Source organism: Tamandua tetradactyla, chromosome 15 (assembly GCF_023851605.1).
Source record: "Tamandua tetradactyla isolate mTamTet1 chromosome 15, mTamTet1.pri, whole genome shotgun sequence".
In the NCBI taxonomy this organism is placed as follows: domain Eukaryota; kingdom Metazoa; phylum Chordata; class Mammalia; order Pilosa; family Myrmecophagidae; genus Tamandua; species Tamandua tetradactyla.
Window position 1 is genome coordinate 82,197,116 of NC_135341.1, and position 26,120 is coordinate 82,223,235.

A 26,120-nucleotide genomic window follows, 5' to 3' on the forward strand; every position below is an offset into this window, starting at 1 on the left:
GATTTTGGATTTTATATTTGAGACATTTGTTTAGGCACAGTGATTCAGACTTTTAGGAGATACTCACATATATATCAGCATTTAAAATGTGTTCTGTTTTGTATTTGGAGGTAAAAAGTAGAGTCTTCATTCTTGTTAGTTAAATTTTCCTTACTATGTTTTATATATAGGTAGCATCATAATATATAATGAGGCATCAGGTTAATACTCTGGCCATTTGTTGTTGTCCAGCTTGTAAGTGGTAGCAAATCTGTGAATTGGAACATTGCCCTTAGTGTGTCGTGTTAGAGCTGGGCATGCTGTGCGTGTCCTGCAGAGCAGGAAAGCAGTCATTTTTATCTTTCATCTACTTGTAGTGATTCTATGCTGCTCTTTTGCTCCTTGGCTTTATTGTAGGCAGCGCTTGCCAATGTGTATGTTTTCCCTAATTCAGACACCCAAAATTTGGTCTTGATAATGAGCTCATGAGAATAGGCATGTGGGGTAGAGCCAACTTGAAAGTAGCTAGAGACAGGAGAAGGAAATGTGTACTCAGAGATGCTTCCTCTGCTCTGTTCCACACACAGGCTGAGATCAGTCAGCACTTGCACATCAAAAAGCAGTTGTTGGGGTGGCTTTTTATTGCTTCTCTTCTCCAACCTATAGCTTCATTAATTCCCCCTGCTTTTCCTCCATTTCTTTCTCTTCCTTACTGGGCTTCTTCATTTAGCATAACAAATTTTAAAAACGCACAGGTTGTGGAAAGAAAATGTGTTTGGTAACATTGCTGGTTTGCCAAGGCTCCATTGTGAGAGGTCATTAATATGCTCCAGGTTCCACCTGTGGGCACATGCTAGCACTGCAGGGCATCGCCCAGGCAAGGCTCAGGGCTTCTCCAACTCCAGCCACCTTACCTGGGAACGCCTGCCAACCTCAGGTCCACACAAGGACATCATATATCCCTCAGACTTGGAAGTGAGGACGGGATCATCTGGTGAAAACTAAACAGAAAAATGAAAAAATAACAGCTCTCGTGGTAGCTATTGCAAATTGCTAAGTATATTGTATGTGGTACAAAATATTGGGCTTTGGGTTTCATCCCAGACCAGTTATGTAGTTTTGAGGAATAGGTGCTTCAAACATTCAATTAGTCTTTTTCAAATGTTTAGCCTATCATAATGTTTTTTTTTCTCCCTCTTCCCTCCTCCCCACCCCCACCCCATATACAACTACAAGAGGTTTTTTTCTTTTGTTCTTTTTGCCTTCCCTTCGGTTCTCTGGTTTGTAGTTTGGAAAGAAGGCATGTCCCCTTAAGAGACACTTGATAATTAATTATTATTAAGTTTCCTTTGTCATATCAACATTGTACTTTGTGCAGTTTTTTTTTAACTTTAAATAGGAATTTATCTAGTTCACATTTGTTACTTCTCCCTCACTTTTTCTTTTCTGTTATTTAAAAAATTAATTTCAACTTTTCATAATTAATTTTAACTCCTATTGTATTCTTTAAGATATAAAGGTGTTATTTTTATCCCCTGAGGCCTTCTTTTAGTATTTTAAGCAGATTTAATTTAGTTGCATATTCGGAAGAAGACGCTAGATTCTGAGAGATTAAAGTTCATATTCTTAAAAATAAATGCATTTATTTTGTTTGTTTATTTATTTTTGCAGGTTCGAATGCAAGCACTGAAATGCTTCTCAGTTTTAGCTTTTGAAAACCCCCAGGTATCGATGACCCTAGTAAATGGTAGGCTGGAACTTTCAGTGAAACCTACGTGATTTAATTTATGAAATTTGTAGATTAAAGAATTTCCTTAATCTTTATTGTTTGTTTTATTTCTAGTTTTGGTTGATGGAGAGTTATTACCACAGATTTTTGTGAAGATGTTACAGAGAGATAAACCAATTGAGATGCAACTCACATCAGCAAAATGGTAAAAGTCAAGATGATGGGGGAAGAAAGACTATGCTTTATCAATACCTCAGAGGATTTTTGGGCAACCGAATTAGCTGATTTCCAATCCCCATCTTGTTTTGGGATTTTGAAATCTAAAATATTGGGGTGGTTTCACATTTTCTTAAATGAATGTGACCTTTTTGCTCAGTTTACTTCTAGTGTTATACAGAACAATAATTCTTAAAACATCTGACGCTGTCTACAAAAAATTACTTCAATACATTCTCAGCTTATTCTCCTTGTATGTCAGTTGACAGAATTAGACCAAATTTAACCAATATATACTATGCGGAGTCTTAAACCAGGAAGTAAATAAACATGGAGTGAGAATTAATTGATATTGATAACCAAGGCATGATTTTAGCAAATGTGGCTGCTGCTTCCTTATAGAAACAACAAAAAGTCCTCATAAATATGTGACAGTTATAAGGTAGTTATGTGAAGTTCTTATTAGCTTAATTCCTGATTTCATATAAGCATGAATCATGGTAATTCTGTATTTATTATCTTTAACAGATGTATTGAACACCTGTTGTGTATGGTTCTATGCTAAGTAAATTGTTTAGTGCCAGTCTTTTAGATAGAGCTTGTGACTCTCATATTTTGGAGAGAATGAGAAATTTTCAATGAATTACTCATGCACTGGGAATTGTTTTTTTCTTACTGTTTATCTTATTGGTATGTTTTGTTTTTGTCTTAATTTCAAAACTGAACATTTGCCTCTTTGTTAATAATGTTCTCATGTAAATGACTTTCAGAAACAATGTGTTAACAAACAAGCCTCAAGATATTGATAACAGCTATAAGGAATTCAATCCTCTATAAGTAAAAGAATTTTGCAGATTTATCACTATCTGTAGAAGCCAAAATATTGAGTTTTAGTTTTGTTTCTTTACCCCCAGATTGCTAAAGGAATCTACCACAAAAAGGAATTTCATTAATTTAAATTTCTGAAGTAATTAATGTTCAGGGCCTGCCTAGGAAATGCAAATTAATTATATTTTTATTCTGAGCAAGATGTAATTGTGAAGGTAAACTATTTTTCAAAAGAACCAACTCATAGACTCATCTCCAAAGCCACTGCTGGTAACTTTTTTCTTTCTTTCTTTCTTTTTTTCTTTTTTTAATATTTTTATTGACAAATCTTCCCATACACACAGTCCATACATGTGTACAATCAGTGGCTCACGATATCATCACATAATTGTGTATTCATCACCATGATCATTTTTTGAACATTTGCATTACTCCAGAAAAAGAAATAAAAAGAAAAAACTAATACATCCCATACCCCTTACCCCTCCTTCTCATTGACCACTAGTGTTTCAATCTACTCAATTTATATTACCCCTTATCCCTCCTATTATTTATTTTTTATCCATAATTTTTTACTTATCTGTCCATACTCTGGATAAAAGAAAGCATCAAACACATGGTTTTCACAATCACACAGTCATATTGTAAAAGCTACATAGTTACACGATTGTCTTCAAGAAATAAGGCTATTGGAACACAGTTCAACAGTTTCAGGTACTTCCCTCCAGCCACTCCAATACACCATAAACTAAAAAGGAGTATCCATATAATGCATAAGAATAACTTGCAGGATAACCTCGCGACTCTGTTTGAATCTCTCAGCAATTGAAACTTTATTTTGTCTCATTTCTCTCTTCCCCTTTTTGGTCAAGAAGGCTTTCTCAATCCCATGATACTGGATCCTGGCTCATCCCAGGATTTCTGTCTCATGTTACCGGAGAGATTTATACCCCTGAGAGTCATGTCCCACATAGAGGGGAGGGCAGTGAGTTTACCTGTCGAGTTGGCTTAGAGAGGGAGGCCACATCTAAGCAATACGTATATGAGTTCTCTGGGTTGACTCTTAGCCATAATTATAAGTAGGCTTGGCCTATCCTTTGCAGGAATGAATTTTATTGGGGCAAACCCCAAGATCGAGGACTTAACCTATTAGTTGTCCCCACTGCCTGTGAGAGTATCAGGAATTCTCCAAATGGGGAAGTTGAATATTTCCTCCTTTTTCCCCAGTCCCCCAAGGGGACTTTGCAAATGTGGTAACTTTTTAATGGTTGGTTGATTTCTAATGAATAGTTACAAGTATTAAAAGTTAAATGCCTCTTCTTTGATGGCTTCTGCAACTGCTGTTGTAGTTAATATATCCTAGCATAACTTAATTTAAACTTGCACTTTTAATCTTATATTTTGTTTTTGTGTCCTTTTATTTCCTTTTAATTATGGAAAATTTCAAACATAATATTAAAGTGAAAAAATATAAGGAACCCTCATGTGCTCAGCACTTAGTGTCAAAGTTTATTAATTTATTAAGCCATTTATTTTTAAAAATAATTTTTTAGATTTAAAAATATCTATCTGGTTTATTACATGTATATATCAGTTTTCTTAGTTAAATTGACTGAACTTCAGATAAGGGGATATCAGAACTTTCTCAGAGCCTCAAGATAAATGATAGTTCTTAATTTTTGTATGTACATATATAAATCTTAAAGACAAATAATTTTTCTTTTAAAATTTTAAAACCCAAGCAAAACCTTACTTTCTGCCGTCTTATTTCAGTTTAACTTACATGTGTAGAGCTGGAGCAATTCGGACAGATGACAACTGTATTGTATTAAAGGTAAGCTAATTCTAAAAACATGTAAGAATTATCAAGCTATGTAAGTAATGAATATAAATATTGGTATTCTTATTTCTTTTTTACACATTGAACATTATGGCATGTGTGGCTGGCATAAAACAGTATTAAAAACATAATTTTCAGTAGGATTGCATGTAGTTTAAAAACATTGGTTTTAGATGTGTTTTAGAAGTCAAAGTGAAGTAATCCTTTCCTTGCCACAACTCTTTCATTTTAATGATAATTAGGAAGATGTTGAATTTGAGAAAGTTTGTAAAAGTTAGGTGAAATAGAAAATGTTATATATAGTCCTTGATGTTCGTTCAGTTTGCAACAGATTTTTATAGGCATGAGATTTGCCAGTTCTGCAAATAAAGACATTGTATCACAGTCGTAGCAGATTGTCAAAAAGATGTAATGAGAGATAATAAGTAAATAACACATGAAAGCAATCATCATCATCATAGTGGTATGTCAAATGAAATTAGAACTCAGAAAATCCTGAAGAAGAGAGGCCCTAAAAGTCATAAAAGTCATACAGTTTTTACAACTGTAGTATTAATCCCCAAACCAAAAATAAAATAGGCATGATAGCCATGTTACTTATTGGGGAAAAGATAGATATTCTAAGGCAGGATCATTTGTGATTGAATTGCTCTTCTAGTAAATGCATAGATGGGCAGGACTATTAGACATCATTTGCTAGAGATTCTTAAATGTCTCTTAGAAGATTGTACAAAAAGCTTCAGTCTTATCAATCACAAAAGCCCGATTAGAGTTTGTGTTAATGTAGTTTGTAGGTTTAGAGTTTAGTATACCTATTAATTAATATGCACTGAATTTTGTTTTTGTATTCCCCAAATATCTTATTATTCTCTGAAAGTCATTAAGGAAAACATCTAATCATAAATATTACAACTGATTAAAAACCACTGAGTTGATTCAGTCAGCTCAGATATGTTGTCCATCAAGCTTTTCCCTTTGCCAAAAAAAATAAATAATTAATCTCACTACCTTTCAGACATTACCTTGTTTGGTTCGAATGTGCAGTAAGGAAAGATTATTGGAGGAGAGAGTTGAAGGAGCAGAGACACTCGCCTATTTGATTGAACCAGATGTTGAGCTACAGAGAATCGCTAGCATAACTGATCACCTCATCGCCATGCTTGCTGATTATTTCAAATATCCCAGTTCAGTGAGTGCCATCACTGATATTAAAAGGGTATGTTCTCTTTTCCTTTTCAGCTGCTCAAGGGAGGTATTTTTTGTTGGTTTTTTTTTTTTTTAATTCTAACTTTGAAACAATAATTACAGTTCAAAGTCCTTTTAAATACAGGTAACCTTGTTACCTTTGATAAAATAGATTATATTGCTTTATAAGTCTTTTTAATTGAATTTATTTAATGTTTATTGTTAGGATTTTTTTTTTCCTAAACAGATAAACGGAAAAGAAGATTGCATTTCTAACTTCCAACTAAAACCCCAAAATAGTGGGTACTAAGCTGGGTATTGATATTATATCAGCATCATTCTAATCTTATTCAAGGTCACAGTCATCTCTGTTGATAAATTCTGTCTTTAGGTCAAGGGTAATCTTTTGTGAGTGGCCTTTTACTCCCCACCAGAGACAGTCTTTATTGTTTTGTTACCCTTTCTTCTAACTTTTCCTGTCATCTTTTCTTTCTTCCCTTTTCTTCACTTTCATATTGGGCTCTGGAACTGCTGATGACATCTACTATACCACTTAATCTCTAGTTTGGAATACCCATGAACCAAATTTTGCTAACTTTTTCTCAAAATATAAGTTCTTTAGAATAGGTACATGTTGTTTTTGACTTTTTGCTTCTCAACCTATTCATCAAATCCATTCTCTAAACATAAGAGATGAACATTCTTTAAGAGAAAGTTTATTGAAGGGCATCATGGTAGAAAGAGCATTGCTTCTTAATTAGTAACCAGTACTGTTTCATAAATGTGACTGTATTTTTGTATGCCTGTGGCCCCACTGGTAATTTTGCTTTAATTGTTCGTTCAAATTCCCCCATGCTTGTGAACTCCAAAGCTCTCAGCTGCCTCATCTAGCAGGCAACTGTTCATTTGGCATTGAACATTGAAAATGAAGCTATTAAGGTTACATTTTTTCTTTCTCTAATGAAGGGCCTAAAATAATCTTCATTGATATTTACATTAATATTTATATTAATATTTATTCTATCTATACTAATAAATATTTGTTCTATCTTTAGTAGTATTCATTTTCAAGTAGAGGTGATGGATTGTGTGAACCATCTGTGCACCTTTTCCTGGTCTCCCTCTGGCCACGTGCTCACACTTATACATTTTCTCACTGGTACAAATATACATGAGCAAGCCCTAACTGTGGCTTCATGAACACCCTAAGTTGACTCCCCTAGCAAGGCAAGTAGAACACTTTGGTGGATATGAGTGAGAAAACATAGGTATGAAAACTTCTAGCCAGTGTATGTGCAAATCACTTTAGTGTGCAAAAGATTATCTCTTCTGATAGGATTTTTTTCATTTCATTTCCATCATAGTAAAACTGTAATAATAATTTTTTTAAATGACCTCTCAGTGTCAAACTTGAGTAGTAGTTTGTTTTTATCATCTTTGGTTTTGAGAGTGGATTATCTAGTGGTTTGTGTTCATAAAAGTAATACTCGCATATTGATACAGTGTGCAGTTTACAAGGTGTATAATATTTGCTCAAGACAATATTCTAATGTATAAGTTGTGACTAAAAAGTAGTCGAGACTTTAGGAATAGGTATTTTAGAACATATATATCAAAACAAGTATTGTATAGTGGTGTATACAATATATAGTGTACAGTGAAGTTGTATACACTATACAATGTATAGTGAAGTTCCTTAATCCATAGTGCCAGCTTTGACGAAAACATTTTGGAACAACCTTAAGAATTGCCTTCAGGACTACTTTAAATCAGTTTCAGTTTTTTTACTCTGTTTTTTCTTTACCTTAAATGTTAATATCCTGGTGGATTTCCCCATCTTCCCATACCCCAATAATGATGATTAAATTAAAACTCTCTTAGTTGATGAGGATATACCACTGTCAAGAACTTCTAGCAGCTATGCCAGAAATCTTTCCACCGTTTAGGATTTCTAGCACCTACCCCAGATATTTCTTTTCAAGAAGTTTCAAAAGAGAGTTCTATTCTCCTTTTAAACTTTAGAAGAGAGTGTCTATTCTATAGACAGCACCCATGTAATTGGATAAGAGTCAACCTTTCTAAAATAACTGCCCCTTTGGAGAAAGTGGTACTCATTTGAATGAATTAAATTAGGACTGTTATTTACAAAATTTTTATTATTGATTTATCCTGTATATTTACTGGTTCATAGTCAGTCATTAAAAGTATCCTGAGAACATGCTTCTGTTTTATCTTCATTATAGTTTGGTGATATAGTCAGGCTTATGGAAGAATTGATCATTTAGAGAGCCAGTTATGCATTTTGAAAGATAGCATTAATTGTTTCATATTAGTAAGTTACTGTAATAATTTTCTCAAGCACAGAACAAAACCTTGAACATAAATCTCAGGTAATGAGAGTTAGTAATGATTACCATGGTGTATTGTTTATTCAAGTTTGTCGCAAAGGGTTCCCTGTTCTAAAAGCTTTAAATGCTGAAATTAGGCTATCATTCCTCTAAAAGTTTGAGAAAATTAGGGAAAATCTCATAAAGAGAGGATTGCAACAACACTCAATGTATCAACAGTGTTCTAGGGTTAGGCACCAGGCTTTGGAGTACATTCTTTTTTTCTTAATTTTATTGTGACTACATATATACAATATAATTCATTTCCTTTTAAAGCAAATCTCAGATATATTTTATTTTCATCCATAGTATTATTATTTTTTGCCTTTGTTTTATTACTCATCTACCCATAGACTGGATAAAAGGAGTATCAGTCACAAGGTTTTTACATGGCCACATGCTAAAAGCTATATACTTATACAATCATTATCAGAGATCAAGGTACTGAATTACAGTTCAGCAATTTCATATATTAACTTCTAGCAATTCTAATATAAACTAAAAAAAATCTATGTAATAAGTCAGTAGTCATAATCATTTGTTAAATTCTTATTTCTTAGTTATACCTCCTTCCTCTCATTTGATCATTCTCTCAATCTTTGGAATATCTGGGCAATGAGCATTTTAACTTTTTACTGGAAAGGGGTGTTGACCTTATAGGTTAGAGGAATGAAACTGTTTGATGTTCTCTGAGAGACTGGTACCTCTGGGTTTGGGGGCTTATTTGGTATAGGAACAATATGGAAGACCTTAAGTTTCTGAAAAAAATAAACTTACTAACAAAAGCTTTTATAGTCTTAGATAGAGCCGAGGGTATTCCTTCAGGTTTTCAGGAATACTGTTGGTTGGTAGGCATACCATGGCAATTTGCAGTATCTGGGTGAAGCTTGCATAAGAGTAACCTCCAGACTGACCTCTCGACTCTATTTTAAATCTGTTAGCCACTGAAACTTTATTTTGTTTCATTTGTTTTTCCCTTTTTGGTCAGGAAGGCTTTCTTAGTCCCATGATGTTAGGGCGAGGCTCATCTCTGGGAGTCATGTCTCAGATTGCCAGGGAGACTTACACCCCTGGGAGTCATGTCCCACATAGTAGGAGAGGGCAGTGAGTTTATTTGCAGAGTTGGCTTAGAAAAAGGGACCACATCTGAGCAACAAAAGAGGGTCTCTGGAGGTGAACCTTAGGCATAATTATAAGCAGCTTAGCTTTGCCATAGCAGAAATAAGTTTTATAAGGGCAAGCCCCAAGATTGAGGGTTTAGCTTATTAAATTGGGAGTCCCTAATATGCTTGAAAGAATAACAGGAATTCCCTAGGTGGGGAAGGTTAATAGCTCCACATTTTCCCCCAGTCCCTCAAGGGAACTTTGCGAATACTTTTTTGTTTTCTGCCTAGAATATTCTGGAGTGCATTGGGGTGTTACATTAATAAGTACAGAATAACAAGATCTCATTTCCTGTTCTAGGTTTCATGCAATTATGTTGTTTAAATAAACTGACCAGACAGCTTAAACTAGGTCATGTGCTACAGAAAATTTAAATTTTGAACCAAATAAACATCTCTTCCTTTAGTCTCACCCAGAAGCTGAGGTTTTAAAATGCAGACAGTACCATCTTTTACTCTTTATTTTGATTTACCTTAGTCCTGATGATGTCTCTTTCATTCATATTTCTATTTGAAGTCTGATCTGTTTTTCAGTTTCTTTAACAGTTGCTGCATGGAGTAATGCTGGCTTTCAGAGCACAGATACCCAAAGTTCCAGGGAACTACCAGGTTATGCACAAAGAGCGCAGCATCTCAGAATTTAGAAATAGCAGTTAAAACTCAGAAATAGATGTGACTGCTGTTAGAACTCACAATCTAGGAACGTTTAAAGTGAGCTTTATTGAACATTCTTAACTTATTGATTGCCTAATCTCTGCCTACTTCCTATGCTCTCAAGTTCAGTTCTCAGAATTTATGGCTTGCCTTCTTTTTGAGAAAGCATTCCAAAGAGCTGCTGCAAGTTAGACTACCATCTAGGAACAATGAATTTTTAGGGATCAAAAGCTCATAAAGGTTTTTCATATATTAGTGTCAACTTTTAGACCTAAGTGGACCATTTCAGGTCATGCAGGCACAACACAGCCAAGCCTCAGTCATACGTAAATGGAACCCAAAAATAACTGGGAAATTCAGTTATAGCACTAAATATGTAGCAGTTGTTAAAATTTTTTATTCTGTTCTTCTTAATTAGTTTTTTTCTTTAAGTTTAGTTTGTGGACTGCGTTGGAATATATCTTTTTTTTCCTCCCATAGCTTGATCATGATTTAAAGCATGCTCATGAACTCCGCCAGGCTGCATTCAAGCTCTATGCTTCTCTTGGAGCAAATGATGAAGACATCCGGAAGAAGGTGAGTCTGGGAGAGGGGCGTCCCCCAGTCCTGACAGCCAGCAGGCAGGGAGTGACGTCAACCTGAAAGTCGTGGTGAAGAGCACTAACAGTGACTGTTTGAATATAATAAAGCAGAGTGACTAAAGGCGTAATTGAAGAATGAATGGGACCCGGATTTGGGGGGTTGGTTGTTTGTTTTTAGAAACATAGAGTGGCATGGCCGAGCTGGAATAACAAATAACTGGTATGTTTTTTGTGTCATTAATATGGATTATTATGTTGCACATTTTTGCATGTGTTCTGATAAAAATAAATTCTAGCACTGTGAAGCTTCAGACACCTTGAAAGACGTAACATTAGAATTGTAAATGTTATTTATGGAAATAACTTCCTTCCAATGCCATGGAGAAATTCAAATCTCTGTTGTATATTGTTCTTTGATATGTGGCTTAGTTATGTTTTGATTTTTTTGCTACTGTGCAAGTTTGATGTGAATAAAATCTTTGTGGAATGATGATTTTATGTTTAGTGAGTGGTCATCTGAATTTTCCAGCTCCTAAAAAATGTTCACTGGTATAGCACCCTAGTTACTACAGCCTAGTCCAACACTGAACTCATGTTTTTTATCAGAATAGCTCTAGGAAAGAAATAAAGTATAATAGTAAGTTCTGACCTGGCTTCCTCCACAAACTAAAACACCAGAGCTTACCACTCAGAAAAATACAATCTAAGAAATTCTACATGAAGCATTTGGGATCATCAGGGTGCAGAATCACATGTTCTGTCTTGATGACATGTGAACAAAACAATTTGCTGTATCACCCCATCTATATTGATGTTTTAAGGAGCACTGTGAGACACCTCAAAGTACTGGGAGGAAAGAGAAGTACTTCTGGCCTGTAGAAAGAGAAGTATGGAACAACCTTAGGTTTGTTGAAATAACAAATTGAAAAGGAACCATCCTTGAAAATTGAAGTAATCTTAATTGAAGCAGTAAGATTAGATGTATGATTAGCTTTGATTTAAAGTCGGTATAAAAAGTACAACTAACAAAATAAACGTCTCCATGTACCTCAATTTAGTTCCATTAACAAGATTTCTTGACTTGGTGTGTTTAGTAAATGTCTATGAAAATAATTTTTGACATCCTCTAAGCTTTCATTTGTAAACCCTTACTTCAAGGCAAGCATACTAGTAATAGGGTATTCCCTTTTTCTAAGCATTTATGGATGTTGATGCTGATATGGTCCATTCAGTTTAGGTACTTGGTTTATTGCAAAGGAAGAGACTTTTATGGCAACTTATGTAGATAATAAAAATTTTAAACTTTGATATGGTTGGACTGTATAACTTAAATACATGATTTGTTTTGGGGTGATTATTAGGACCCTTTGAAATACAGGGGAATTATTTTACCTATTCTTTTAGCTCCAAAAGGCCATGCCCTGGGCCAAAAGGCAGATAGATAGACAGACCATAATGGTGGTGTTGGGAGGCAGGAGGGTGGATAGGATGTCATTTGTACTTTGTAATATTTTGTTAATAAACTGTTGTTTTGGAATTAATGAATTTGTGATATCATGTTCTAGTCATACTTGCAACGTAACAGTCTGATCAGTAGTTTATTAAAACTCTTGTATTCATAATGTGTGCAATTTTCTGGTAAGGCTAACTCCTGATCATTTCTGTAGAAAGATGACAAATAAAGAATAACTTATAATTATTATAATTTTTTGTGTGGTGAAGAAAAGATACTATGACATTCTTATGTAATAGGAATTATGTAGAGTTTTTAGGAAGAAGCTTAATTTTTGTGAAATTAAAATTTGAGTAATTTACAGTTCAGAGTGACTACTGAAGAGACATCTTAAAATGGAAAATATAAAGTAATTTTGTGATAAACTTCTGCTTGGTGACCACCGTCCTTAAGAGTGAACAATCCTTATTTCAGTATTATAAAAAATAACACTTTTTCTTTAAATGCGTTTACTTCTACACCATTTTTTTGTTAAAATAATTATTTGGATAGATTTTAATTCACTTTCTTCGTGAAATATTTATTTACTTTTTACACTTGCGCCTTATGAACTTTGATTGTATTCCGTTTTTTGCATAGGTTCTTTAAGTATAATGCTTATTGTTTTATTTTTTAATGCATATTGATGCTTGTGAAAATGGAATTTCAGTTAACCGAGTTAATGGGTGGGAAATCTCTGAAAGAAATTTCAAAGACTGTAGACCTCTTTCCTACCCCACCACCACAAAAGACAAACAAACAAAAACAACAAAGCATGGAAAAAGGTTTTTTGGCTTTTTCAGGAAAGAAATGAAATATTCATTTGGTCTGCCTTTTAAATTGAAAATGGGAACATTATTCAGTATATGCTGTTGTAGCCAATTCATGAAAGGAGGCAGAATGAGGAAGGGAAAATAGCAGCAAAGACGCAGAGAGGGATGCAGAACAGAAAGGGGGGTCCAGACCTTTGCTCTTCATAGAATTATGTCTCCACCGCATTGCTTCCAAGAGCCTCTAAAGACTCGCTTTGTTTCATTCTCAATACTTGCTCTTTGGACCAGATGAAAAAAGCTGAAAACTGGATATGACCTGTAGGTCAGAGATTTACCCATCCCTACACTGGAGCAGTGTTGTGGTAGTCCCATTAAAAGAAACTAACTGTATAACAGTCCCTGAAACGTAAAAAGCAGTCAATGAACATTTGTTGAATAAATATAAAATATAAATGCAGAAATCGTATACAGAGTAACCAATTTCTTTAAATATGCCTGGATCTTTTGCTGTCCTCTGCAGAGCAGAGTTGATATTCTAATTCCTAGCTTTGCATCCTTTATCACTCTGTGACATACCTGTAAATTTCTTAATCTCCTGTGGAACCCTGTCAGCTAGAATATGGGAGTGTGCTGGTTGAAAGAGTGCTGCAAATGAGAATGAAAAACATGACCGTTGGCTGTGACATGAAGAGGGAGAAGAAGTCCAGGAAAAGATGAAAGATACTGAGTTTGGTAATGGTTGTGGCCTAGCCATCATAAACCTAGAAGAGTTTAAATAAACTGCAATTATTGTCCCTTATCCTGAATGGATTTCAGTGAGGGAGGATAAAGGCCAAGGGAGGAATTAGAGTTCATTGGAAAAGAGTCCAGAACATATTAGCAATAATTGCATTGACGGCAGTGCCAAGCAAAAGTTAGTTGTAATGTCTGTTGAAAGGAAAATCTAGTTTCTGATTGCAGCCTTTATCATATACTAATGCTAATTAGGAAGCATAAGTCTAGTTATGGGTCAGTGAAAAAGAAAGAAGTTATCAAGAAAATAGGTCAACAAACTATTTCTGGTACTGTAATACCCAGTCAAAAGTTCAATCAGTGGTTAAATCATGCAGAGTCAGCACTGACAAACAATCCTGTAGTTGTGAGGCATATTCTTTTATAATAAAGAATTATTCTTACAAGGAACATCGTTTGATTGATACCTATTGATCATCATTTAGGGTGGAAATTGAAAAAAGGTTTTCTGTCTTCAAGAAACTAGAGGAGTATGTCAGAAGTAGAAAGTATAAATTGAGAAATTAGAAATAGTAAAATTCAAGGAAATTAATAAACTAACCAGTATGCTGTTTCTTATTTTTGATAAAAATAAAACATTGCAAATGCTAAATGAAGTACTTATTGTAGCATCTGTTTCTCTGGGGCGGGCACTGACTAATGAAGCCGTTTAGAAAGCTTTCCTTTTGGATTTTGAATACTTATATTTTATGTGGGGATCCCTTTTGAGGAACTAGAATGTAAGCTCCATGAGGGCAGGGATTTTTTTAATGTTTTGTTTATTACTATTCCCAGCATGTGCAATAGTGCGTGGTGCATAGTTGACACTTAATAAATATTTGCACGAGTTAATGAATGTATAAACAAACAAATGAATGCATGAGCCATATTGCAAAAGACAGTAAGTACCCATGATTGGATTATGTATGGGCCTCTCTGCATTGGGAATTTTCCTAACATCGCTAGCAATGTTATGGGTAGGTGAAGAGAGAGGATTTTAAATGGAGGAAATGCACATTGTGCTCATTTAGCAAAGGGTTTCACTATAGTTACTCAGAAAAGAGAAAATGTAAAAAATTCTCACTTCTTGAGAGGCAGACTAGTCCCCAGGGCATATCTTCTGCTCATGTGGATATAGATCAAAGAGAATATATTTTATGGGATGGTACTTGTTTGTTTTATTTTGAAATAATTTTGACCATGACCATTATTTTTAATTAGAAAAGTACAGGTTTTTTTTCCCTTTTTAAATATGTGATTTTAAAAAATTTATAACATTCTCAAGTGTCAATCGGGGAATTTTTTTTTTTCCCTAGAGATTAAACTGTATTTGGTTTATAGAAATTAGTCTGACTTTCAGGAATTAGCCTATTTGGTAAAGTGATATATACCTGCATAAAATATCATCTTCCCAATTAATGAATTTCAGATGTTTAAGTCAGTAATTAAATTCAATTCTGAATAAATTACCTACACTGTATAAACATTATCCTCTGGGTGGGTATAAGGGAAGAAGCAGGGAGGGGAGATAAAAAGATAAAAAGCAGTAAGACATAGCTTTAAATATGAGCATTCATAATATAAAACCAATAAGTTAGAGAAAAGAAATGGTAGCTAAGAATTTTCAAGGGATGCAGAGAATTCTTTGGAATCAGTTAAAATGGGCATGTTGCATCTATGAAGCTATCCTTGAATTTAGTTTGGAAATTTATAATTTAATATTTTGTCATTTTAATGCTTTCCTAAATGCTCTTTATTTTATATTTTCAAGAATTAAAAACATGAAATCTTAAGTTTTTGTTCCTTATGGAGGGAAAAAACATCCAATCACAGTGATTTACATTCACATGAGAAGGTAGCCGAGGGTATTTTTGCCCTTTAAACTGAAGCTGTTGTTGTTGTTTGAGAAGTATTGGCAGGGGAAAGAAAAAGAAAGAAAGAAAAGAAGAACGAAAATTTTTCTAGTATGTTTTTCCTAGCAAAGGAAGTTTTAACTATGAGGTTGAGATATAGTGTACTTAAAATATTTAGCATGGTGCCTGCTATATAGTAGGTGATCAGTAAGTGGAAGCATTTACTAGAATATTTTAAATGACTTCATTTGGAGGATCAAATATATATTTATAAATGTATTTGGAAAAAAGGCCAACAGCACAGAGGTATATATAAATAATTAAGAAAGTTTTGCAAAGTAGGAAGTGATTTTATGCTGTAAATTTCCAAAACTGTTATTCATGTCCAGTAAATAATACTTATTTTTCAGAAACACAGGTTCTTTCTATAGTCTTATTAATGAGAGGATGTCTTCTTATTTTTACATTTAAACAGTTATATTTTAAAGTATATTTAGAATACTGATTTTAGCAACTTTTTTTTTTTGTCATAATAAGTCCTTCCAAGCACCAAGTATAATTTTGTTTTGGGGGGGAATTAAATAGAATGCGTAATTCAAATCAATAATTAGTTAAAATTATATGTTATAGATATCTTGAGAAAAGTAATGAGGCCAAATTTTGTTTAACTTTAATTATCTAAGTATTCCTATCCATAGATACCTGTCATTTCTCAAAGGATCTTCATTCCTTTGCAGTTATATCCTAAATATGTTCAGATTTTGAGCAAAGTACATTTTTCTTCATTTTTAAAGCTATAAATTTTAAAGCATATTTGTAAATTTAGGTCAGTTTTTCTTAATATCTTTCTGTTCTCTCCAAAGCCTACCAGACATTTCGCTTTTAAATTTTTATTGTTTGTCGTAGCTTGACATTACTACTAGTTGGTCTTTTTTTTTTTTTTTTTAATTTTTATTGAGAAGTCTTCATGCACATACAGTTCATCCATACTATACAATCAGTGGCTCACAATATCATCACATAGTTGTACATTCATCAGCATGATCATTTTTAACTAATTGTTCTTATGGATAATGATATAAAATATACCATGAGCTCTTTTTTTTTTTTTAATGATTTGCAAAGTTCAGTAATTCTGAACAGCCATTTAAAAGGCACAGATTTAAACCTCTGTGTTTGTTTCCGTCATAAAATAAGGTGGATGCAAGGAATTATTTCTAAGCCTTGGTCTGCATCTTGGAACATGAAGGTTTTTCATGATACCACAGAAGCAGCACCCATCAGGACTTGGCTGTGCTACTGAAGAGCGATAATTCATAATTTCTTGACTTAATCTGTGGTTAAGTGTTGGTTATCTTCTTAAAACTAACCTATCAAAGAATTTTAAATGAACCCTGCAGCATTTGTTCATGGTGGTAAGTATTTTTAAAGAGTTAACCATGACAGGACCAGGTTTTGTCACTTGCCCACAGTGTTGAGACCCTTGGCCTTCAGCATACTGAAAGAAGCAAACCTGGAAGTGATAATGCTATATACATAATAGAGGTATTTATAAAATAAAGTAATGAATTTCTACTTCAGAGTTTAAGTGGAATAATGTTGAATGTTAATGTCATTATTTGTGTTACTGTAATTGGATAAATCATTGAATTCAATTCTGGTTCTTTTTTAAAAATATGAAGTACAGGTTAGTTATTCTGTTAGTTTGTTTATAACCTAGCTCACTGTAACCAAGCCAGATATTTTATAAACCAAGGGAACGGCTAACATATGATCATTATTACATTACGTCTGTAAAGCTAAAATAGAGACTCAGTTGGATTTTGAAGAATCCGCTATCTGGAAATGAATGAAATGTTTGGAATGATTGAGTATATGTAGAATAGTAGACCTTCAGAAATTTGAATTTGTGAGGAAGAATCAGGACTGTTGGTATACTCTTTTCTATGATTAAAATGCTAGCACAGGGGTTGGCAAGCTATAGCCTGTGGGCTTCTCTTCCCTGTGCAATAATTCTGTAGCCTATGAGCTAAGAATGGTTTTAATATTTTTAAATGATTGAGGGAAAAAATCAAAAGAAGAATATTTTCTGGCAAGTGAAAAGTATGTGAATTTCAAACTTGTGTCCATAAGACTTTATTGGATTATAGCCATGTTTATTCCTTTGTTTTGTTTGTACTGTTTTGCACTACAAAGGGAGAGTCAAGTAGTTACCACAGAATCACACATGGTCCTCAAAGCCTGAAATATTTACTGTCTTACCTTTTACAGAAAACATTTGCCAACCCTGTACTTATAATGCATTGTTAAATAGAAATTACTATAAACAAGTTTGCAGAAAACTAGTTTCCATTTGCCTCCATATGCTGGACTATAGAAAGAAAGAGGGCTCTACCAAAGGTAGAAGGGGAAGAGGTCATTTGCCCAGCTTTCTCAAAGTGAGATATTAGCAGGTGTTGATAATATGACATTGTTGCTGGATACCTCCCTACATGCCACTTCCCTTGTCTGAATGATTTGGAGTATGTGACAAGCCCCAGAAAAATTGGGTTAATAACTGTGGCATTTGAGAGGAAATGTTATTGGATTCTTTGTATTGTTTAGCAGAGTTACCTGGATAAGATTTTTCACTATGCCAAAAAGAAAGAAAAAGATCCAGTTCTTTTAATAAAGAAATATCTATTAAGCTTTTGCTAAATATGAAGCACTGTATTAGGTGGTATGGGGGTATGCAGAACACATATAATTCAGGCAATTAAATCAAAAGTTAATCTGATTGGGAAACTGAATTTAGCATAATCCCTGCCATTTATTAAGCACTTTATTGCAATGTGCTAGGCACTGTGCTGAGCATTAGCACATTATCTCCCTTAAACCTCATACAGCCTGTGAGATGAGTGTTGCACATCAGGTGGTGTTTCAGTTTGACCAAGGACACCCAGCTAGCAAGTGGTAGAGCCTAGATCTTCTCCCAGTCTCTCCAATTCCAGTGTGTTTTTAATCATTTCATCACATTACTCACGTCAAGTTAAATACCATCACCATAGCCAGATTATGATATAGGGTGACAAGAAATTTCACATAAAAATGTTTGATTAATCTGAAATAGATGAAAAAGAAAATACAAATTGAGAGAACTTAGCATACAACTTAATTTTTTATATGAGCTATTATTTGTAAAGCATCAGATTAAAAATATGTACCTTTTTTCTTACACGATTTTTGGTACTAATGGATAATGAGATGCTGTAATTGTGTTCATTTGTCCATTCATTCATCTGGCATTTATGATGTATTACCTTTGTGCCCAGGAATGAAGCAGAAGACTGGTGCGGATGCCTAAAATTTAAACTAGGTAGGGAAGTGAAACATTAAACTGCCTATTCCAGGGCTGCATGTGTGTACAAAAGTCTTGTTTACATTGAAAGCCAGTTTTGCCATGATTTATACACCAGATACAATTTATAAATGACTGTACTTGAAATAGCCTATTTTGAATGAGTCTGGAAAAGTCCATTTCTTGTAAAGAAGCTTATTTGAAAGCTTTCTCACCTACTTCTTTGAAAATATTAAAAATAGTTGTTTCAGGAGTTTAGACCTACAGAATGTGAGATCTTTCTGTTCCTTCTGCACATAATCCATCAATTGAAAGTGTTTTTATAATGGCACTATGTGTGATTACATTATAAATTATTGTTCTAGAGAGGAAGTATCGAGAGTTAAAGGATATGACAAATACAATTTCAACATTTAATTTTGTAGACAGCTTCTTTATTGAATAGATTTGAACTTGAGACGATATTTTTAAATCCTTGAATCTTCTATCTGAATTGTTACTCCCTTCTCAAACTATAATGTTGGTCACTGGACTGTAAGTTCAAAAAAAGTAGTACTTGGCATATAGTAGATTCCCCATTATACTTATTGAGTAAATTGTAAATGTCAGAACCGTAAAATTCAGCCAGTTATCCTGTAGGGTAATGAAGACTATTGGTTGCAGTGCTCTGTATATAGAGGGATAGCAGCTGAGTGGGGCATTTGTACTGCACAATTCCTGCATCAGTTACATCCCTGGGGTGGAAAAGAATAGATGGAGAAGTTTGTAGTTCTCATGTTTAAATAGTAATTTATAATGGATTTATTTATGTGGTAAAGAAACAAGTATAATTCAGTGGCTGTTAAGGTTCTGTTCTACCATTAAGTTAATGATTGAACTTTGAAAATTGCACTCTTATACATAAAGAAATCATTTTAATAGAATCATTGCTCTATTTTTAAACACTATTAGTATTTCTGATACAGTGTGTGTATACTTTTGAAATTAGAGGAAAAAGTCAGGACAAGAGAGCTTCTCCCATTTTCTTTTTTTCCAAAGAGTAAAAAAATTAAATTTCTTCAAGCTTTTCTTCCAAATATATAACAATAAGTGGAAGTCTCCCAGCTATTAAGAAAATTAAAAGATGCTGAGGTAGAAATGACAAAATAATACTTAAGATGTTAACAGTCTTCTGGGGACTTAGAAGCAAGAATGAACAATGGACGTTTAAGAATGGGCCCAGCATAAGGGCTCCTTCTCGTTGTCCTCCACCCCGTACGCTCTACTCCCAGGAACAGTCCCACCAGAGAAGTAGACAGTGATTTAGTTCAGTTCCTTCAAGAGATAATGACCAAAAGGAGACCCTGTCTATCAACCAGCTCTTAGAATGTTTTTTTCTTTCAGTTCTATGGCTGAGAGGAGAAGACACTTATTTCTCCCCAGCATCTGTGTCCCGAACATTGTTCCCTTTACCCAAGATCATGGAATCAGAGAAATTTGGTGTGAGCGTGGGAACAATGGAATAGGGAGGCAGGGAAGAAGTACTTTGTAAAATGTTTATTGAGACTCTAGAATATAGTACATTGATCAGTAATCTGTCCTAAGAGAAGAATCTTTTAGAAAAAAAAGAGTCTTTAGTAAAAATTCCCCTTTATTTAAAAAAATATTTGCTAGAAGAAAATGTCTTACGTCAGGAACAAGGGCAAAGAGATTAAACGGAAAAGACTATGGCTGGGAAAGCCTGCAGCTCTCATCTAGAACAGATGGGGCTTGTTCTGTCTAGAAGACAGCAGAATGTTAGTTCCATTTAGTTGTTATCTGCTGAAGTGAGATCCTGATTCTAGAATGGGGATCAGATCATAAGGGAATTGAATTGAAAAGTCAGTGGAACCCCACTCTTGTGGTTTTGTTTTTTTGGCGTAGTATGTAGGTATATAGTATGTGGTTCCCACAGCAGTAATAATTTTAAAGACCTTCTTTCCCAGTTTTTAAAGTCAGATTCCAATTTTATTATTAGCAAAAATCTCATCCTTATAGTTACAGTGAGTAGAAAGGATCCCACAGTGGAAGTAAGGAAACCCAAGAGAACTGCAACACTATCCCAGTTTGCCTAGAGAACCTGGCCCAATAAACTTCAGGAACCTGTTGATCAACTGAAGAAGTTAAAGAGACAATTTTTAAGACCACTTCTGATTTTAGCATTACCCAACTTAAAAATTAATGGCCATAATATATTTAATTCTTTCAGATAGAAACAACTATGTCTGCTGCCATTGATGCTCTGCAGAAAAAATGCAGTGAGAGAATTGGTTTCCCAATTGAACTTGTTTGAGAGCAAGCGCTGCTGCTGCCCTTGCTTGATTCATGGAGAATCATTCACTGCTTTTGTTTTTTCGTTTTTTACATTTTTTTTTTCTTTTTTTCTTTTGCATGGGCAGGCACTGGGGATCAAGCTCAAGTCTCTGGCATGGCAGGCGAGAACTCTGCCACTGAGGCACCATCGCCTGCCCTCATTGCTTTTTTGATGTGTGTTTTTCTTGTTGTTGCTCTTTGTTTAATAAAGGGGGCATGGTGTAAGGCTGCACTTAGAAATTATAAACATTTTGTACTCAAGTATTTCCACAATGTGTATAGCATCATGTTCTCTAATGAAGTATTTTGTGACAAAGTTATTATGGTCACTTCCTAAAACCTAGGAAAAGTTTGGTTTTTTCCATCTTTGGAATTGGATCTCTTCCCAGGGTCCTGCTGATTTTATTCAGCCCATGGTTTTACATGTTTAGCTCACTCTAATATCTACTTTATACTTCATAACCCCTTTCTTTCCTCCCCAGCCCCTTAAGACCAATATCTTGACTGCATTGGCAGACTGCATCAGACCTTGTGTTCCGAGTGTTCATCTCCTAAAATAAAGATAAGTGAGATGAGAGTTTAGACCCCAAATTAAGTGACCTCGAGTTGGAAACATTCAAGTGTGTGCTCTGAAGCTCATCAGCATCCACAGTTAAGGAGACTGAATTGTTGCCATCCACACCCACAGATTCAGTCCGTCTTGTAGGTTCTTTGTTTTCTTGCCAGACCTCCTCTTTCTTCCCGGCCCCTTGGTATTGCCCTGTGCTTGGTTGCTTTAATTAGATTTTCTAGATTTGATGCCTTTTCTGCTTAGTCTCAGGTGACATTCTCCTCTGACTTTCAGAATTGGATTCCTGGTCTTTACACTTTCTGGCCAGTTTCTAATGTATTGTCACTCTTACTATGTTAGAACTCTTTCTAGGAATCTTTCGCAAGAGCCCATTTAGAAATAAATTGCATCTGCCTTTTGTGTGCATTAACATAAATGATTGATGCTAAGAAAATGCCCACTTTACCGGCTCACTCCCTTTCACCCCAAACCCATCTCCCTCGGATTATCTGAGAAGTTGGGTGGCATCCCTAAGAGTCTGTCTGGTTTTGGGTTCTACATCCTTTGCTTTACGTGCACAGCTGGTTTGAGCATAGTTGAGTGGGCCCTATCATAAGCCCAAGCTGATATTTTAGTATCCACAGAACACTTCATCCTTGGGTCTTACTGGAAGAATAGTTGGGGTACTGTATTTAGTTTCTGTGAGGTCATATATCTGACTTTTTTTCTTCAGATGCAAAGATAGTTCACGACCTGGTCACAACTAAGTTATGGGTCCAGTGGTATTCATGGAGGACTTGGGTATTCCTTTATAACTCAGGGTCATCTTCACCTTAGCATTCCCATGTGTACCTTAGGGTCATCTGAGTTCTTCATTTTTCCCATGATCCTCTAAGCTGACTCTCCCTCTCCCCCGTAGTCATAAAAATTTCCTGTCCCAATTGCAGGGGCCTCAGATCCTGTTCCAGTAGATCTTCATCCACCTCTGCAAAAACTGCGATGTCAGAGGTAAAAGGCTTAGAAAAAGCATGTAGTCATGAGCACTAGACAGAGCGGTAGAGAGGTACACTACACCTGGTCCATTATCCTCAAACCTGGTCAGTATAGGAAGCAGCTTTTTTTTTTTTTTCTTTGGCATGGACAGGCTCCGGAAATCGAACCCGGGTCACTGGCATGGCAGATGAGAATTCTGCCACTGAGCCACTGTTGTACTGCCCGAAGCAGCATTTTTTATGTGATTTAATTCTAGTTAAATTTGCAAAAAAGGCCCCTAGAACAAAGAGAGAGAGAGAGAGATGGTCTCTACTCCAAGGGTTCCATCTCTTACCAATACCTGTCTTACCTGGACATGGTGTCTGTGTGACAGAAGGCACTCTGTCCCTTTTCTAGCAGATCCAACCAACTAGGCCTCAAGGCATATTTGCTGGGCTGGAACTAAGGAATCTCCAATAAGAACCATAAGGGAGAACCACTTCCAGCTCCTCTGGACATTGCTTTTACATACTGGAAGGGCCTAAAATGCTTTGCTAGGTGTTAGGATTTGGCATTCTTCAGTATTGTCAAGGCTTTGGAGCACGGAACTGGGGTCTTAGTATGGCACCTTGGTGAACATGTTTTATTGTGCTTGGCTTTCTGGTCCCATGTCTGAAAAGCTTTCTGGGGCCTGTTAGAGAGCTTCATATGGGCCAAAGTCTGTGGCAGTAATGACTGCCAGTTTCTTCCCTGATGACCTGAAAAATCTTTCTCTCAATTTGATTCCATACCTATCCTCATTTTGGTCAGTGTTCACACCGTACCGCCCCCTTTATCTCTGCACAGATGATCTCATTGTCCTTAAAGCTATAAAAGGTCAGATCACATTGATCATTCACGTGACCTCTCAGAGTGCCCTTTTGGATCAAAATCCTCAGTTACATTCCAATTTTATATTTCACCCTCTCATCCCCAGATTGATATCTTGATAGAGAAGATGGGCCAGACAATTGAATAGTATGCTTTCTGAAACTCTAGCAGGGTTACTGAAGTCCCTTCATTACAAATTCAGTTATAAGTATAGGCGTTCTGCTGCAGCAATTCTGACAGACCCTGAGGCCTCAGAAGGATCCATCGATACCAGAAAGAATGATATCTCCAGATAACCCTGGTGTTTCATATCCTGACTTCATCCCCAAAGTAACAGGCACTGCACAGCTCAAGGAGACTTAGAAGAAAGCATGATGCTATGCTCCAGTGCTCCAGTATTATAGTGATTGAACACTAATGTAGTTCTCCACTACTCTGAGAAGGTCACTTGGTCACTTTCAAACAGTAAAATGCCCATTCTTGAGAATGGATGTTTTCCCTTTATGTAGACTTATTTCACTCTTGTCTACCTTGGGCCTCTTGGCCCTTGTCATTCCTCACGTGCTCTTGCTGTGAGATACCATAGACTGAAGTGCCAGAGCACTCAGTACACACCTCATTGCACTTGTTAATTCAGCAGTGTAAGTTTCATGGGAGCAAGGGCTCTTTCCTACTCACCACTGTATTTTAAAAGCCTGCCTGGCCCTGAGTGAACACACAAGTATTTGCTGAATCTCCCTGATTTTGATACCCTAACTGGACTCATACTATCTCCAATCTCTTCTGACTTACCTGGCTTCTCATATGTTTCTGAACAACATGATAGTTTTGCCCAAACAGACTAACACAATTTTCGTTCACCTGCTGATTGCAAAGGATCGGAGGTTAAAATTGTCCCTGATGGATCCCCTCATTTTACTGAGGACCCAAGGAAGGAAAGTAAGTTGCTCAAGATTCGACAGCATCTCCACTCCGTAACCTTCCATCTCACTGCCTCACCCGCTGCGTTGGTTGATCACCACCCTCTCCCCTCTCCCCAGGTCCTCTAATTACTAACCCTGTTAGATTTGGGAAAGGGCCATAATCTGACCTTCAGCCCATATTAAACTTTCTGGCCCATCTTTAGTATAAAATTGGGATTTTTCTTGGTGCTAAGCAATTTCAGGGATTTTGTGACCTATGACTATACTAAGATGTAGTTTATCAAATTCCTATGTGATTGCTACACTTACTATGTCCTTTGGTAGATTTACATCTTTGGTTGAATGTGGCCAGTAAGCATTATCCAGAAGCCGCGTTCAAGTCTCGTCCATGCCGGTATTTCCTGAGTACTATGAGGATTTCTTAGTTCTTCTCAGAGAATAATCATATGTCTACCTACCACTACCACCTTATTCTCTGATAATGTAACCCACCTAATACAGACAGTTGTTACTCCCAGGTTATCACACCTCATTCCTAACATAAAAATAATTCCCCAAGCAACCAGGAGCTTTCAGGCATCAGCATCTAGCTTTCCAGTGTCAGGGACTTTTGCCCCAGGTTTTAGTTTCTTTCCTATTCTTAAGGTCCTGATTTGGCCTTTTCAGTTTCAGGAAGAGGCTCTGAGGTCGTTCAAGAGCTGATCTCTTGTGATTGCTATAGCACAAAAGATTGGAGAACTTGGAAAAGAGATTTCTACAAACCCTGAATAAAGTCCTAACTAGTTAATGGTGTGAGAATGGTGGTGGAATGCATGTAAAGTATAGCACAAAGGCACTTGATTGGATGTTGAGGGAGAAAGAGTCATAATTAACACCAGTTTAGTGCCTGGCTGGCTGGGAGAATGGGAAAATTCTTAACAGAGACAGACAGGTATAGAGGAACAGTAGGTTTTAGGGGGGAGATAAGCCCAGTATGAGACATATGAGTTAGAAGTTCTGTCAAACATTCAGATCATGTTACCAGGCAGGAAAAATTTTGGAGCTAGGGGTCAGGAAAGAGTTCTGGGACAGAATTATAGATTAGGGAATTACCCACACCAAGCTGATTTTTGAAATCACAAAACTGCCAGTCATAAAGTGAGAGAAGAACTCATGTCCGTCTAAGGAAGGGAAGGAGAGAGAAGACTGTAGCTTGAAGAGCATAAGGTTTGGATATTTAGGTCTTTATTTTTTCTATTTGAACATTTTATTAAAATGGTATATAAACAAAAAAATGAAACAAAAAATAAATAAAAAAAGAAAACAAAAAAATGGTACATAGATAAAAATTCTAATACAAATAACTATTAGTGTGTGTTATGGATTGAATCACTCCCCTTACAAAGACATGTTCCAAATCTTAACCCCTGGTCCTGTGGGTGTAAGCTCATTTATAAATTATCTTCTAAATAAGGGTGAGAGTCTGGGGTGGAGCAGGTTGAGGGGAAGGATCCAGTGGGGTTGGGTAGAGTAAAGGTATAAGAAAGAAGTATGGGGAGGTAGTTTTTGGACCAATGTGGAAGAGCTTGAGCCCAAAGTACATAATTTCATTATAACAGGAGTGAAGAAAAAGAAAAGTGAGCGAATGAGACATTTTAATGAGAAAAGGGAAGTTGAGCCAACTTGTGCCCCAGGAATGAGGCAATG

The 26,120-nt window shown here is 35.6% G+C and overlaps 1 protein-coding gene across 4 annotated transcripts in view; it reads left to right on the forward strand.

Annotated features, from left to right (window-relative positions):
* ARMC8 (armadillo repeat containing 8) overlaps nucleotides 1-26,120 on the forward strand; it is a 142,747-nt gene that overhangs the window by 78,958 nt on the left and 37,669 nt on the right. For all 4 annotated transcript variants that reach the window (XM_077130228.1, XM_077130226.1, XM_077130227.1 and 1 more), the window contains 5 exons: nucleotides 1,651-1,726; nucleotides 1,823-1,913; nucleotides 4,526-4,586; nucleotides 5,608-5,808; nucleotides 10,462-10,557. In XM_077130228.1, the coding sequence (XP_076986343.1) occupies nucleotides 1,651-1,726; nucleotides 1,823-1,913; nucleotides 4,526-4,586; nucleotides 5,608-5,808; nucleotides 10,462-10,557 (525 nt within the window). The remainder of the gene's footprint in view (nucleotides 1-1,650; nucleotides 1,727-1,822; nucleotides 1,914-4,525; nucleotides 4,587-5,607; nucleotides 5,809-10,461; nucleotides 10,558-26,120) is intronic.